The sequence below is a fragment of the Bos grunniens genome, chromosome 16, assembly GCF_055505025.1.
Source record: "Bos grunniens cultivar Pamir isolate PY7600 chromosome 16, Bosgru_T2T1.0, whole genome shotgun sequence".
Taxonomy (NCBI): domain Eukaryota; kingdom Metazoa; phylum Chordata; class Mammalia; order Artiodactyla; family Bovidae; genus Bos; species Bos grunniens.
In genome coordinates, this window is record NC_141180.1 from 30,170,128 (window position 1) to 30,184,341 (window position 14,214).

The 14,214-nt window shown below is 44.7% G+C and overlaps 1 protein-coding gene across 3 annotated transcripts in view; it reads right to left on the reverse strand.

Moving 5' to 3' along the window:
* The window catches only part of GNB1 (G protein subunit beta 1), a 79,113-nt gene that overhangs the window by 14,363 nt on the left and 50,536 nt on the right, over positions 1 to 14,214 (reverse strand). For all 3 annotated transcript variants that reach the window (XM_086344124.1, XM_086344125.1, XM_086344127.1), the window contains 3 exons: positions 7,503 to 7,605; positions 3,549 to 3,587; positions 1,905 to 2,011 (listed from right to left, as the gene is read on the reverse strand). In XM_086344124.1, coding sequence (XP_086200250.1) covers positions 1,905 to 2,011; positions 3,549 to 3,587; positions 7,503 to 7,559 — 203 coding nt within the window. In that variant the 5' untranslated portion in view covers positions 7,560 to 7,605. The remainder of the gene's footprint in view (positions 1 to 1,904; positions 2,012 to 3,548; positions 3,588 to 7,502; positions 7,606 to 14,214) is intronic.

A 14,214-nucleotide genomic window follows, 5' to 3' on the forward strand; every position in this document is an offset into this window, starting at 1 on the left:
CCTCCTATAGTTTTAAAATACAATCAGCTAACTACTGTGATAGTCTGAGAATACCCATGAACCACACAAATATAATAAAATAACTGGTATTGCCAAATTATTATTATGACTCATTAACCCTGAGTCATGAAAAAAGTTGTATAATAAACTTTGATGTCTATGAAGATGCGATAAACAAAATGTACATCCAAAACATTAAAAAAAAAAATTCTGATATTAAAGTAGAAAATTTTACTCTCCAAGAAACATGGCTATCTAGGGGGGAAAGTCTCCGAAGGGCTCTGGATAGCAGGAGTTCTCCTTGGTATCATTTTTTGTTTTCCTGGTTTATGATTATAAAACAGCCCTCGTGTAAGGGCATTATACCAGTAATTGCCATTTGAAGAGCATCTGTAAAACACACGTCCATGTACCCTACACCGTCCAAGAAAGTGAACAGGCCAGGTGGTGCACAGCAGCCTTCCGGGTACTCTGCCTGACCCTGCTCCTTGGGGACCACGACCCTGAATTGGAGCTGCTGCTTCCTCACGTTTGCACCTTCCACCACCGGATTCCCAAGCACAGTTTGTGTTCGAACCAGAGGGCATGCAGAGCCTTGAGGATGTGGTCAGGACACCTGCATAATCTAGGGGTTCCCTGCCCCCTAAGCCCCTCTCTTCATCGTCACAGCTCTGGCCGCACACTTGCCATAGTTCTTTGAACACAGCTCTCAGTCACCTCTCAGGACACAAGTGACACATCACTGTCCATCCAACTTCCTGTCAAACCAGGACACTGATGTTCCCACAGATCAGGAAAGACCCCAAAGGTAAGACACTATATGATTACCATCTATTTTTTTAGAAAAGAGTCTAAGATGGATGGATTAGTAAGGGCAATTTTCCTTTTTTCCTCTTCTATTCTTTCTGATCATTGCCATCATTAACAGGATCTAAGTTAGCTCTCATTTGCATTTGGAATTATATGGGATACTGTACAGAACAAGCTAAAAATAGAATCTTTTGTTCTATAGCTGTGGACACACTAAAGCAGCCAATTTCACGAACAAAGGAAAAAAATACCAAGCAGAAAATTCCTGACAATTAAAACATGAAAAAAATGCAACTCAAAGAAAGGCATCTGATGCTCAAAGTATAACATGTTAGGTATCTGAAAAAACACATTACAGTTACAACATCACATGGCTTTTTCTTTAATTATTTGGGAGGAAAAGTGGAGAAAGATTCCCAGTACCCTCCAACAGGAAGATAGAAGGAGCTGGATGGATTTCATTTCGGCAATGCTGCAGGTGAAGGGAAACAGGGGACGAGGAAGGGGAAGGAGGCCCAGAGAGGAATGGTGAGTAGTCACTTAGAAAGAGGTGTGAACACAGGCAGAATTCAAGGAACAGAGGGATCGCTAGAGAAAAGGGGGTGAGGCGGGCAGGCCAGGGAGAGTCAGAGACAGCACCTCTCATGCACATGCTCTGTGCCCCAGTGCAGGCCCTCAGGACACACACGTCACTGTTTTAACTCTCCCAACACCGCATGGACTGGCTTCTGATCCCTGAACCAGGTCACCAAAACCAGGAGAGGATGTGGTCATGAGGCCATGAGAACAGGCTGGAAAGAAGAGCCATGGCACAGTGGGCAGGTCACCCTTCAAGATGGCACAGAGGGGACAGGTCAGCCCCCCGGTGACACAGAGGACAGGTACCCCCGATCCTGAGGTGGCATGGGCGCTGTGCCATGGAGCTGGGAAGACAAAGCTGAAGGGAGGGTGGTGACAGGGGAATGGCAGCGTGGCCAGCTGTCCTGCGTGCTACACGTCTGACAGCAGTGCCCAGTTTTTTCTTTACCAATCCCAGCCTGTGAGCTCCGGCCCCAACCATGAATGCCCACATGCCCGCGTTCCGGCCCACACACCTGGAGTCGGTGCCCCAGTGCATGGCATAGATCTTGGCCAAGTGTCCCCTCAGCGTCCTCCTGGTGCGCATCTGGATTCTTCCCACAGGGTCGATGTTGTTTGTGATCTTAAAAATAGAAGTTACCAAGAATTAACAGTATGGGAGGCACACCCTCCCCCTGCCCCCGCTGCTGAAGTCTCCTTCACGCCCACAATGCTCAGTGACGCCACCGCCCTGGATGGCTGTGCCTGCCTGGCTCCTGCCAGTTAGCCCGGCCTCGCTCCATTGTGAGGCCCCACGGCAGGCGCAGCAGCTTGGTGCTGGCCCAGAGCCTCCTGCCCCCATCAGCACACTAACTGGCCATCCAGGCCCAGCTCCTCCTGCCTCTGTCCGGCCCTCAAAGGCTGCTCTTCCTCCTAATTACAGTCTCCTCACCATCTAACAGGGCTCCAGGAACATAGACTGCTTGGTGCTGTGTGTGCTGAGCTGGACAAAAGTGGTCATCTCTCCTGCACTCTGGAGTTTAGGGCACAAAATTGCATGTGCACACGTACTGTTCACCCAGCACACAAGAGCCTGACGTTCATGACTCTGGATCAACAAACGGAGTAAGTGTGTCACCACAGTGGGCTTTAAAAAACATAGAGTCCAAAGTGCATCTGAGAATTCAAATGCAGGTGATCCCAGCAGTCTAACTTTAACTTATTGTTTAACCCCAATTAAACAATAGCTTCTAAAGCATTGAGATGATGTAAAAAAATGTAATCATCCTCAACAGAAGGAGGAATATAATTTTTCTTTCACATTTCTGTTCAGTGTTTGAGACAAAAAAATTTTTTTTCAATAAGGTGAAATTCACCATCTGAAAATACATAATTTAGCAATATTTAGTATATTCACAACATTGTTCCACTGTCAGTGGTATCTGGTTCCAAACCATCTTCATCATCACCCCCAGAGGAAGCCCCTCATCCACTAAGCAGTCACTCCCTACAGCCTCCTCCTCAACCCTGGGCAAGCATGAATTTATCTTCTGTCTCTACAGGGTGACCTGTTCTGGACAGTTCATATACACAGAATCACACAACATGTGACCTCCTCTCACTGAGCACCCGTGTCTTGAGGTTCACCCTCCTATGGCTGAGTAAGTCCCACTGTGTGGACAGGCTGTGCCTGGCCCTGCTCTCATCCCCTGAGGGCACACAGCTGCTGGCAGCAGTGTTGCCAGGAGCATTCGTACACCGGCTGGTCTGAGCATCACCTCTAGTCTCTCTGGGTGTGTACCTAGGAGTTGAGCCATGGGTCATAACTCAGGTTTAAATCTCAGAGAATCTGCCAAACTGGACCTTAGAAACTAAAGTTCTAAGGCAGACCTAATTAGGGAGAGGAACTTCAAAACACCCATATTGAAACTGTAATAATATTTACAACTCTGACCTAAGAGGATATAATTACTTAAGGCTAAAGAGGTATTTACGTTTTATCTAAAACTCACCACAGCCTATGCCCAACACTGACAATGACCTGCCAATGAGACCCTTCAAACAGGGGCCCCACCCTCACTGTGCACAAAGTCAGAGCAGCTCCTTCCAGAGGCCCAGAGCAGGCCCCACAAGCATCAGCCTCTACAGCAAGTCAGTGACTCTGCATCAATGGTTCTTACCTGAGAGAGAGTCGCATCTGCACACGCCTTCCGAGCATCCTGGGAAATGACAAGGACAATGGGACATTAGTGCTGCTCCCAGAACAGGCTCCCCCAGACCCAGGCCGCAGTCTCAGTTAAAGTGAAAGTCGCTCAGTTGCGTCCAACTCTTTGCGACCCCATGGATATACAGTCCATGGAATTCTCCAGGCCAGAATGCTAGAATGGGTAGCAGTTCCTTTCTCCAAGGGGTCTTCCCAATCCAGGGATGGAACCCAGGTCTCCCGTGACGCAGGCCAATTCTTTACCAGCTGAGCCACCAGGGAAGCCCAGGAAATACTGAAGTGAGTAGCCTATCCCTTCCCCAGGGGATCTTCCTGACTCAGGATCAGGGTGTCCTGCACTGCAGGTAGATTCTTTACCAGCTGAGCTACACAAGGAAGCAATCTCAGAGCCTCTACCAAGAGCCTCCCCACCCTGCCTCGAGCCCAGGGCATGCTGGACACAGAACCAGCCACACACAGACACATCTCAGCCTGCAGATCATCCCCCCTGCAGATCACCCCCCCAACGCACAGCACCCCTGTGCCCTCACCCCTGCCCGCAGCCTCCAGCACCCCCCACAGCACTGCACCTGCGTCCTGAATTATGGGGCCCAAGAAACAATGTCTAGAAAGCACTGAATGGCCAGCCCAGGGAACCTCTCTTCTAGAATGTTAACTCAGGACTGTGTTTTCAAGCCAAACAATTACTGATGCTGACCTCTATGGAAAGGAGCAAAGGGTCTGGAGTCAAGGCAACCAAATCTCTGGCTGGTCACATCCTGCTGCTTGCTTTCTTATCTGTGAAATGACCTTGTGAAGTAGGCAAGAAATGTAATAAAAAGGGATGTTCCTCAAGCTAATAAAGACGTCCTTGTTGTTCTAAGCGATCCAAGCTGCTAAAAAATAAATCTGGAAATCTCAAATCTGGATATGACTTTTACAAACAGAAAGCCACACATTATGAAGGGAAATGAGACACTGGCTTTGAAAAGACTCTTGAGTGTAGGAGTGGGGCCTAAGAAGAAAATTTGGGTGTAGGAATAATTTTAAAGGAAACTGACAATTTCTCATAAAACTCTGCCATTGTGTAGCCATCTGCCCACCTGCGCTCATTGATACACATCTGAACACTCATGTGAACACTCCTGAAGGCATCCAGGAGACCTTCTCCAGGGGCCAACAGCCTCACTGCTAATTATTTTAACTTCATGAAGCTGGTGGTAGTATTTACCAACCTAGAACATGGAGACATACTCAAAGAGATTGCTATTATAAATGTACCAAATAGCTAGATTCCAAATTCAACTTAAATTATCCTATTAGAAGCCTTTTTGCTCAGTTAATTTTGCCTATTTAATTACACAATTAAAACAGGAAAATTATTTAATTGAGTATTTCTGTACTAGCACCTACTCTGGTGTCAGGACCAGGCAGAGGGGAGATCCCAAGTTGCAGGTCTCACACGTGTGGTTTTGTTATGGTCCCTATGCGCAGTATTCACTTCTGAATACCATTCTTACTGATGTTATATAAGGCTCTCAATTTTTTAAAATGATGAGTATTTAAGAAAAATTTTTGTCCATGTCATATGTGGCCTGTGGGATCTTAGTTCCCTGACCAGGGACTGAACCCAGACCACCGCAGTGAAAGCCTAGAGTCCTGACCACTAGACACCAGGGAAGGCCCTGGTTGGGACTCTTGACAAGAATTATTTTAAAGGAAAAAGCAAACCAAGGACATAAGCAGCTTTGCCCTGGTTAGTGTCCAGAGATTAAAATAGATTTTGTAATGTCCACAGCAGACTGTGATGACACAAGAGAACAGAGAAAAATCATTTTAGAAACTAAACACAGGACCCACAAGTGCTGGTGTAAAAGTCTGCAGCACTCCTCAGGACAGGCATCTGCACTGTGCAGAGAGTCTTCTCGTAGGAGCCATCTCTGCAGCTGCCTGAGACTGACAGTGATGTTCAGCACTCTTCAGACTCAATTCCAACTAAATGGCCTGGGGCAATGTTCACAATGCCTTATTGTTTAGCCAAGGCTCCTGTCTGTCTGTGCTGAGGAAAATCACCACCCTGTCCCTCCACAGAGGAGAACACCCTGGCCAGCAGCCAGCCAGGCCGAATCTGGGTGGGTGTCCCACCAGCACAGGACAGCACGTGGTGAGGCCATCCACTTGGGCCACAGTGACTGCAGTGCCCACACATGCCACGCAGCCTGGGGTGCTCACTGGCAGGGTTAGCCCTGGAGCTCTCCTTCATCTGTCAGAAGCTCGCGTGTCTAAGATGCACCACGTTTCAGTCAGCATTCCTCACAGACACCACCACGGGTCAGATGAGACGGTGCCTTGGGGTCTTTCAGCTGAAATACCAATCTAAGAAGAGACCCTCCTAGCGTCATCCACCATCTCCCGTTGGACTCATTGTGTCTCCATTCTTTAACAAGTACGTGTTTCTTGGGCAAGCAGGAAAAAAGGTTTTCCTTAGTTCTAGTCTTCCATTCCCGTTTGATGTACTGCCAATTCTGTTTTGTGCAAGTAAAAGAAACCAGCAGGGCTTCAAAGGCAGGGCTGTTCAGCTCTCTGGCTCTACCTGCGGACGATCCATGGGGAGGGGACGCCACGAAGATGCCAGAGGTGCACACTGAGGCAGTTTTGTGCTAGAGACACTGAATTGGCAAGACTCAGCACCAAGAGCGTAATGCAATAAACGTACTTATTAATTACATGTCAATATGGTAATCTTTTATATATACTGGTTTAGATACAGTTGCTAAAAATTAATCCTACTGGTTTCCTAGTACAGTTTTCAAGTCCATACGTGGCTCACAGGACAGACCTGTCTCCTGTGAGGAGGGCTGCATGTGCTTCACAGAAATTGGGTTGAGATGCAACACTCACTTTCAACCCTTTTTTTCCCCCACAGTATTTGGAAATTTTTTAAACCTATACCATACAAACTTTATTTGCTACAAATAGACCTGAACCCACTATTTATGAACAACAACTTGTTGTTAGAAAAACAAAAGTTCTGATTTCTATATTCCAGAGTGTGGCTGGACGTATTAAACAAATCTTCTAAGTCTTCCTTATTCTTATTGAGCTATATTGTATCTTTTAAATGTTGAGATTGGAAATTCTTACAGTAGAAGGATCTCTTCTGTCTCCTCTTTGGTGCATATCTCAAATAATCCCCTTATCTTTTCTCAAGTTCAGTTAAGAACCTGGCTAAAATGACACTGGTCTTTCCTTCCAATTACCATCAGGCCCTTGGAGCATATAATTGGTCATTTAAAAGGAAATAATTAGGTTCCCCTTTGAAATACCCGTGGCTCTGCAGCATGCCTCTGCAAACCCACCCAGCAGACTGCATGGAGGGGTGGTGAGGAGGTGCTGGACAGCTCTGCAACTGTCCTTCTTTCCAACAGGCAGCTGGACGGGACCCAATCATTTTTATCTTCAAGTCAGCGTCTCTGTTCTAACAGCCAAAACCCTCCCTAGGGAGCACTCAACAAATCACCCACACCTAGAATACTTCCAGTGTTGTTGCCACTCATGCTTCTAAACAAGTTTCCTGCCCTCAACTCAGGGGTCACAGTGGGGGAGCAGACACCACACTCTGTACAGTGACCAAAAGAAGGTCCAGAAGCCAATTCCCAAGGTTAAGAAAAAAGGCCCTGAAAGATGTCTGTAATTTCTATGGAAACATTCTAGGTATATTCAAGTAACAATATACTAGAAAAAAATCCTGAAAATAAGGTGCTAGGCCAAACATCTGGATCTATAGTTTCTACATCCTGGGCCAATTAAGATTCAATTTCAATCCAAAACAAGGAATAGCCATTCTGAAACCCATCTTTCCTTAAAACAGTAACATCACACCCAAAATCCAAATGATTAATGAAACGAAGCACACAGGCAGTTTACGTACTCTAATTTGGTTTTTAAGCTGTTCAGCCTCCTGCCGTAACTGGTCAAGTTCACTCATCTTCTAATCTTAGTGCTCTTCAAAGCCACCTCAAAGAATCTGAGATCTGAAAGAGAAAAACAAGTACCAAGAATGAATAAACAATGATTGAGTCATTTAATGAAGCTGGTGAGAAAAGAGAATTGAAATTTTGAGAGCTGTGGTTTCATTATAAGTCAGAGAACTTTTCTTTAGCCTTCATCAGAACATGTAAAATGCCCACAAGGGCTGGGTCAACAGAGTGTAACTACTGTTGTACATGAACCTCGAAAAATGACAGTGTCCAGCAGACAGCGCAGAAGGCGGTGGTGGGCCGAAAGAGAGAAAGTCTGTCTAGAAGCAGTTTTCACAGAGGATCTGGACTTCACTATTAACTCAAGAACCTAAGGGTGATGTTTAGAACAGCTCTCATGTGAAAACTCAGGGCAGTTAGTTCAGGATGGGGCACAGCGGCCACCTGGCAACCTAGCACCTCAGAGGCATGTTGATGACCCTGAACCCATGACTGCCCAGAGGACATCAGCAAGTCACACAGCAAACCCAGAAGGACTCAGCTTGGTGTCCAGGCCTCTGATTCAGGACAACTTATTCTCCCACCAAAATGTGCTCTGGGATCCCAGGAGACTCAGAAGCATCACTGCAGCCCTTCCAGGCACAGGCCCAAGAGGGCTCAGTACAAGCAACCCTGTTGCCCACTCCTGCCCCAGCCCCACCCCTAGGCTCATGAGACACTATTCTTGAAATCACTGTCAAAACAAAATTATCTGTTAAACAAGAGATGTGTTTTCCCGGGGGAATGCCATAGTTGGGGGTTGCATTTCTGACCAAGAACATAGCTGTTAAGGCAATCCTAACTGTGACCAACGTATCACAAAGCCAAAGAAACAATCACAAACATCTTGTAATCACTTAAGAACACAATCAGCTCCCACCCGCAAGCACAGCATATTGCAAGGACCTTAATTTCCTACGCAAATACAGGCGGGGAGATTCTTCCCTCCTAGATTTTGTGTGAAAGTCACAAGGTTATTATAATATAGACCAGATATTTAATTAACAGTGGTCCTTTATTTTCTTGAGACTGGAGCACATCTGGGGGAAATTATCTGGATGACCCAAGAAACACAGTTGTTAGTTCCCAATCTAGATAGACTTTAGACTTTCTTTTTCCTCACAAAAGCATTCAAAATAATTGTGATATGGTTTGTATTGATGTATATTTATTGAGAAAATAAGAATACTTTCCCCAGTAAAAAATACCTTTGAAAAGCACGTTACATCCTGGTTGCTGCCCTCACCTGTCCCTGCAGCCCTGGTCTATTCACGGAACAAATCCCACTGGCTGCTGGGCACACCGCGCAGGAAGCACAGAAGGCCCTAGCACTGACCCTAAAAGGGGGTCCACACCACTGCCAGGAAAGGACTAATGGGTAGGGCCAGGACGTGGGGCTGAGGCATCTCGGTAGGACAGTCAAAGGCAGGGGAGGCAAGCCCAAGTGACGAGAGAGGCGTTGCTTCAAGCGGGTGCTGTAAGTTTCACTCTTGCAGACCGCCGGCACCTCCCTGGACAAGTGGAGCTCAGCTGAAGTTACCCTACACGATAACTGGGCTGATTCTTGTGTCTTCACATATACACTCAAAGGACTGCAGTTGATGAATATTAATGTGTGAAATAACAGGGCCAAGAGAACACGAAAACATTTTAAAATAGAAAGCTGTGCTGATGTGCCCCTGAGCTTCCAGACTGTGCTGCACACCCAACCCTCCTGAGCACGTGCATCCACACGTGATCAGTTATTATCATAAGGACAGTCCGCTGAGTCGGGGGTAGTTTTGCCCCAGTAACACTCCCACCCCCATCAGTAAAGAATTGTTCTTAGTCTGTGGATAAGCAACTTCCTTCAATCCTTCCAAAATCCACATGAAGAAAACAACTAACGTTATCATGAGGTACACTGAATTAAATGCTGAGCTTTAGTCAATAAACCATACATTCTGATCTTAATTTAAACACTAAAAAGCCGAGCTAGTTTTTAAGTAAGGAAAAAACCAATAAATTCCTAGGATCAAGATAAACAGGTCAAGACCCAAATTCTAGTATTAGGTGGAATAGCTCTTGAGATCTTAAAATTAAATATGTCTTTTAACTAGATGCTCTTTTTTACATATTATAAAAGAATATATACATGATAATCATCCAGATGTATTACTTCAAACTAGAGAAATTAATTTATTGAAAACTTAAGTATCTTTAAAATGACAAACTCCAATTCAGTTACCTCACAAAATTTCAGAAGCAGTAACAGTACTTGCTGACTTCAACATTCAGCCACAAGCAGAGAGAAGAAAACCAGATCTATTTCTTTCATCATTAAATTATTAATATTGCCTTTTTTTTTCCTACACTTGGCCTCCACTGAGGTCTTTTTGCTCCTTTTTTCCACCCCACCCTTCCCCCTAATATTGCCTTTTGATTAGAGCTCTGTCTCTGATCAGTGGCCACAGTTAAATCTCAAAAAAATTCGTATTTGTTAATATTTAAAGAAAAGGTGCTCAGTAGTGTCCCACTCTTTGCGATACTGTGGACTGCAGCCTGCCAGGCTCCTCTGTCCATGGGATTTTCCAGGCAAGAATACTGGAGTGGGTCGCCATTTCCTTCTCCAAGGGAATCTTCCCCACCCAGGGATAAAACCTAGGTCTCCAGCATTGCTGAAAGATTCTTTAACCAACTAAACGACCAGGCTACCACCAATAAAAATAAGAGTCCAAAAAGGTCCAAGATTTTTTATCTTACAGTCTGGTGAAAAAGAAAAACTACTGGCAGACATTTAAAACAAAATCCAACTATATTCTACATTCTGCATGTTGAAGAAGTTGTCTGTAGAGGGACTTTCCCTGATGAAGGGGTACCCGGGGGCCCTGGGGTTCACTCTGACCTGGCACCAACCAGGGCCTCCTCCTTCCCGGGCTAATGGATACCCAACTGGCCTCACAGGATGTGCATGAAAGGACTAGGCAGTCAGGGCTCCCCCAAAGAGAAGCCGGCTCCCCAAAGACAGCAAGGAGCATGCACAGCAAATTGACAGGAAGCAGAACAACTCTGAACTCCCACAAACTGAAAGTTCACCCCAAATGCTCTTCTGTGGAGACAGCAAATGCAATAAATGGGGTACAGGGATGTACATAAAGGATGAAACTTCTCCTTTTGTGTCTATAAAAAGACTACACATCTATGCTCATTTAAGTAAGCAATCTTTTTTCTACATACATGAGAAAATGTTAATGGTTATTTTTGGAGAAACACAGCAATAGTGGGCAGTTCTGATTTTTCACATTATCATATATATACGGATAAGGGAAAAATAAAAATTATATATATGTATATATGTAAGTTAACCCGTTATCTGGGCCTTGAACCAAGAAGCACTTACAATTTTTCCTCCATTTTTCAGTTAAAAAAAAAAAAAGGCAAACTAGTTGATATTAACCTTTTACTGGATGAACTATTAAATACCACTAATAACAATAACAAAGACACCATAAAAACCCTGAAAAACACTCATTATATGTGAAATGAAAAACAAATGTGTGTGTAATAATTTTAGCTATTTTATGACCAAAACATAAGAACAGCATTTTTGTTAGAATTACTGGTCATATTTTTCTCTTTTTTCCAAAGGCTGGACATGCCTTTCAAATTCCTTTGATGACAAAGACGAATGAACACTAAAGGTTTCACTTACATGTGACGTCTCTGTTGCTCTCCTCACTGTCCTCAGTCCCCCAGAGCCTCCAGGAAGCCCACCATCAGTTACGTGGCCTAGGCTCCTTCTCTCCTTCAGGGCCAAAGTCACAACTAAGTACTGGCCACGCTGACTCAGCGCCCTGATCAGTCTAATCCACTAAGACAGGACCTGCTGAGAGCCTCACTTCTGTTCTTTGTGACCCACATCTGCCACTAGCTTTCACCTGTTTAGGAAACATTTTCCACAGAAATGTAACGTAAAAGCAAGTACTGTGAAATGATATGTCCAGCAGCGGCTTCGAGCAGCTTCACAGCCCAGCAAGAGCCCAGTCCTCTCCACTGTATCAAAGTATAATTTGGGTTTGGGTTCTGCACAGACATGGAAGGTGACGTCCACCCACTCACTCTCCACTCTGGTCTTCGAGTGCCAGGGTGGAGAAGAGCACTAGCGAGACCACTGCAAAGGGCTCCGGAAGCCTTTCTGTGATCAGCCATCAGATCACGAAGTGCACCCTCCACCGAGCAGCCAAGAACAGGCAGGCTCAGCCCACTGAAGGGCAGGCAGCCAAGACACCAACCACCAGGGCCCCTGCTGCACTTAACTGCCTGGGGAAGCAGCAGCCCTGATGGTACCCTGTGCCCCGGGGGCAGGAGTCTGCTGACCTGTTTGGCCAAACAGGTTCCACACCTCACCTCCAAATAAAGCAGCATCAGGAGAGAGTAGTTCGCATGAGGCATTTAAACCAGTTTCACCAGCTTTTCTGTTTTTTTCCCTTCATTCCCAAATCCAAGTTAACCTCCGAAATTGAGGCAGCACAACTCCACAGGGCGAGGGACAGGGCACCCCCAGGCTTCCCCAGGGTGAGGGGTAGATGCTGACAGAGTTAAGAATAAAATGCTGGGTGTGAAATTAGATTTAAAAAAACTGAGGAGGGAAACGGGAGGGCATAGAAAAACACATCCAGCCAAACCTTGGTAATTGCTTTAGTTTGGTGATAGGAGGTCCTTATGCTATTTATTAACTTTTTCTATGTTTCAATTTTCCATTAGAATAGTTTCTTTTTAAATGTTAAGAGACCCTGAATCGATTTAAAATCCAAATGTACAGAAAAAACCAGGACAACCTGAATATGGTCTGGGTATCCGGTGACAAGGAGTCGCAGCTCTTCTGTTCATTGTCACAATGAAGCTAAAACCCGTAACTATAAGACGTGCTTCTTACTTCTGAGGGAAATGAGACTCTGATAGGAAGAAGGGAGGTTAAACAAAGCTAGGAGAGTTTTGTTCAAGCTTCAGATTTTAGGTAATATTCTTCTTTTAATCTACGTTTGAACATTCTCTTAGTAAATTTTTTAAAAAGTCATTATTTCTTGGTACTGTTTGACTGCAAGTATATATGAAATTTGTTATGTATCTCGTTTTAAAAATACAGACGCATAGGTATTCCTCAAGCAGATCGTATTGTATTTTGACATGGATTACGCTGCCATGTTAGCTGGCTGTTTGTAAGAGTCAGTCCCAGTAATGCCCAAATTTGTCTGAACAACTCAATGGTTGACCCTGGAGGCTTCTATGATTCAAAAGTGAGAAAAAGTTAAGTTTTGATGAAACATTCATTATCTTCTAAGAAGTAGCAGATATCAACATATTCAACACTTAGTAAGCCATTACTAGCTTTTATACAGGTAAAAGATGGTAATGGAGACTAAGATAGGAGATCCCATTACATCTAGAATTCTCATCTGGCTCCGGATTTAAAAAGCATCCAGCAAATTCTTACACATGTTCTTTGACACTGTGTTACATTTTCTTAGAATGCAATGACTTAGGACCTCCCTGGTGGTTCAGGGGATAGGAATATGCCTGCCAATGCAGGGGGCATGGGTTCCATCCCTGGTATGGGAAGATCCCACATGCCACAAGTCAGCTGAGCCCATGCACTGCAACGAGAGGCCAGCACATGACAGCAGCACAGAAAGCAGCCCCTGCTCCCCCTGACGACAAAAAGCCCACACAGTAATCAAGACTTGAGCAGCCAAAAATAAGATAATCAATGAAAAAAGTTTTTTAAATGCAATGATTTAAATAGTCTGCCCCCAGCATCTAAGCTATCTCATGAGATTTTCCTGTTTCTCAATTTTCTGATGCAAATTTTATTTATTTTTTAGCCAAACCACACAGCAGATATGTGGGATCTTAGTTCCCCGATCAGGGATCAAATCCACAAACCTTGCATTAGAAGTGCAGGGTCTTAACTGCTGGACTGCCAGGGAAGTCCCCTAAATACAAGTTTTTAAAGAAAAAGCACAGCCCCCACTTAGTGTTTACTGCTAGACAATGCATACAGGGGAGACTTGCTTCCCACATTCTACATTTAAGACAATGCAGCATAGCCTCCTTCTCAATCTACTATCTAAGGCCAATTTAAGCATATTCCCTGAAGCATTAGTACAATGTAAAAATGTAACCATTCTCACCAGAAATCAATTGATACAATGATGGTATATTAGTTCTGTAAATAGGAAAAAGAAAAAAAAAAAAAGATACAAGATAGACTCTATAGGGAAAGTGAATTTACCTATTAGAGCTACAAAGATCTGATTGGCTCCAGGTCCCCACCTTATGTTCTCTAAGCAGGAAGAGGAGTCTTACTTAATGTGTGCTGAATCACTTCAGTCCTGTCCGACTCTTTGCGACCCCATGAACTGCAGCCCATCAGGCTCCTCTGTCCATGGGATTCTCCACGCAAGAATACTAGAGTGGGTTGCCATGCCCTCCTCCAGGGTATCTTCCTGACCCAGGGATTGAAACCACATCTCTTATGTCTCTTGTGTTGGCAAGCAGGTTCTTTACCACTAGCGCCACCTAGGAAGCCCCTTCAGTTTACTACCTTTTGAAAATAAATGTTCTTATACTTTCAAATCATAATAA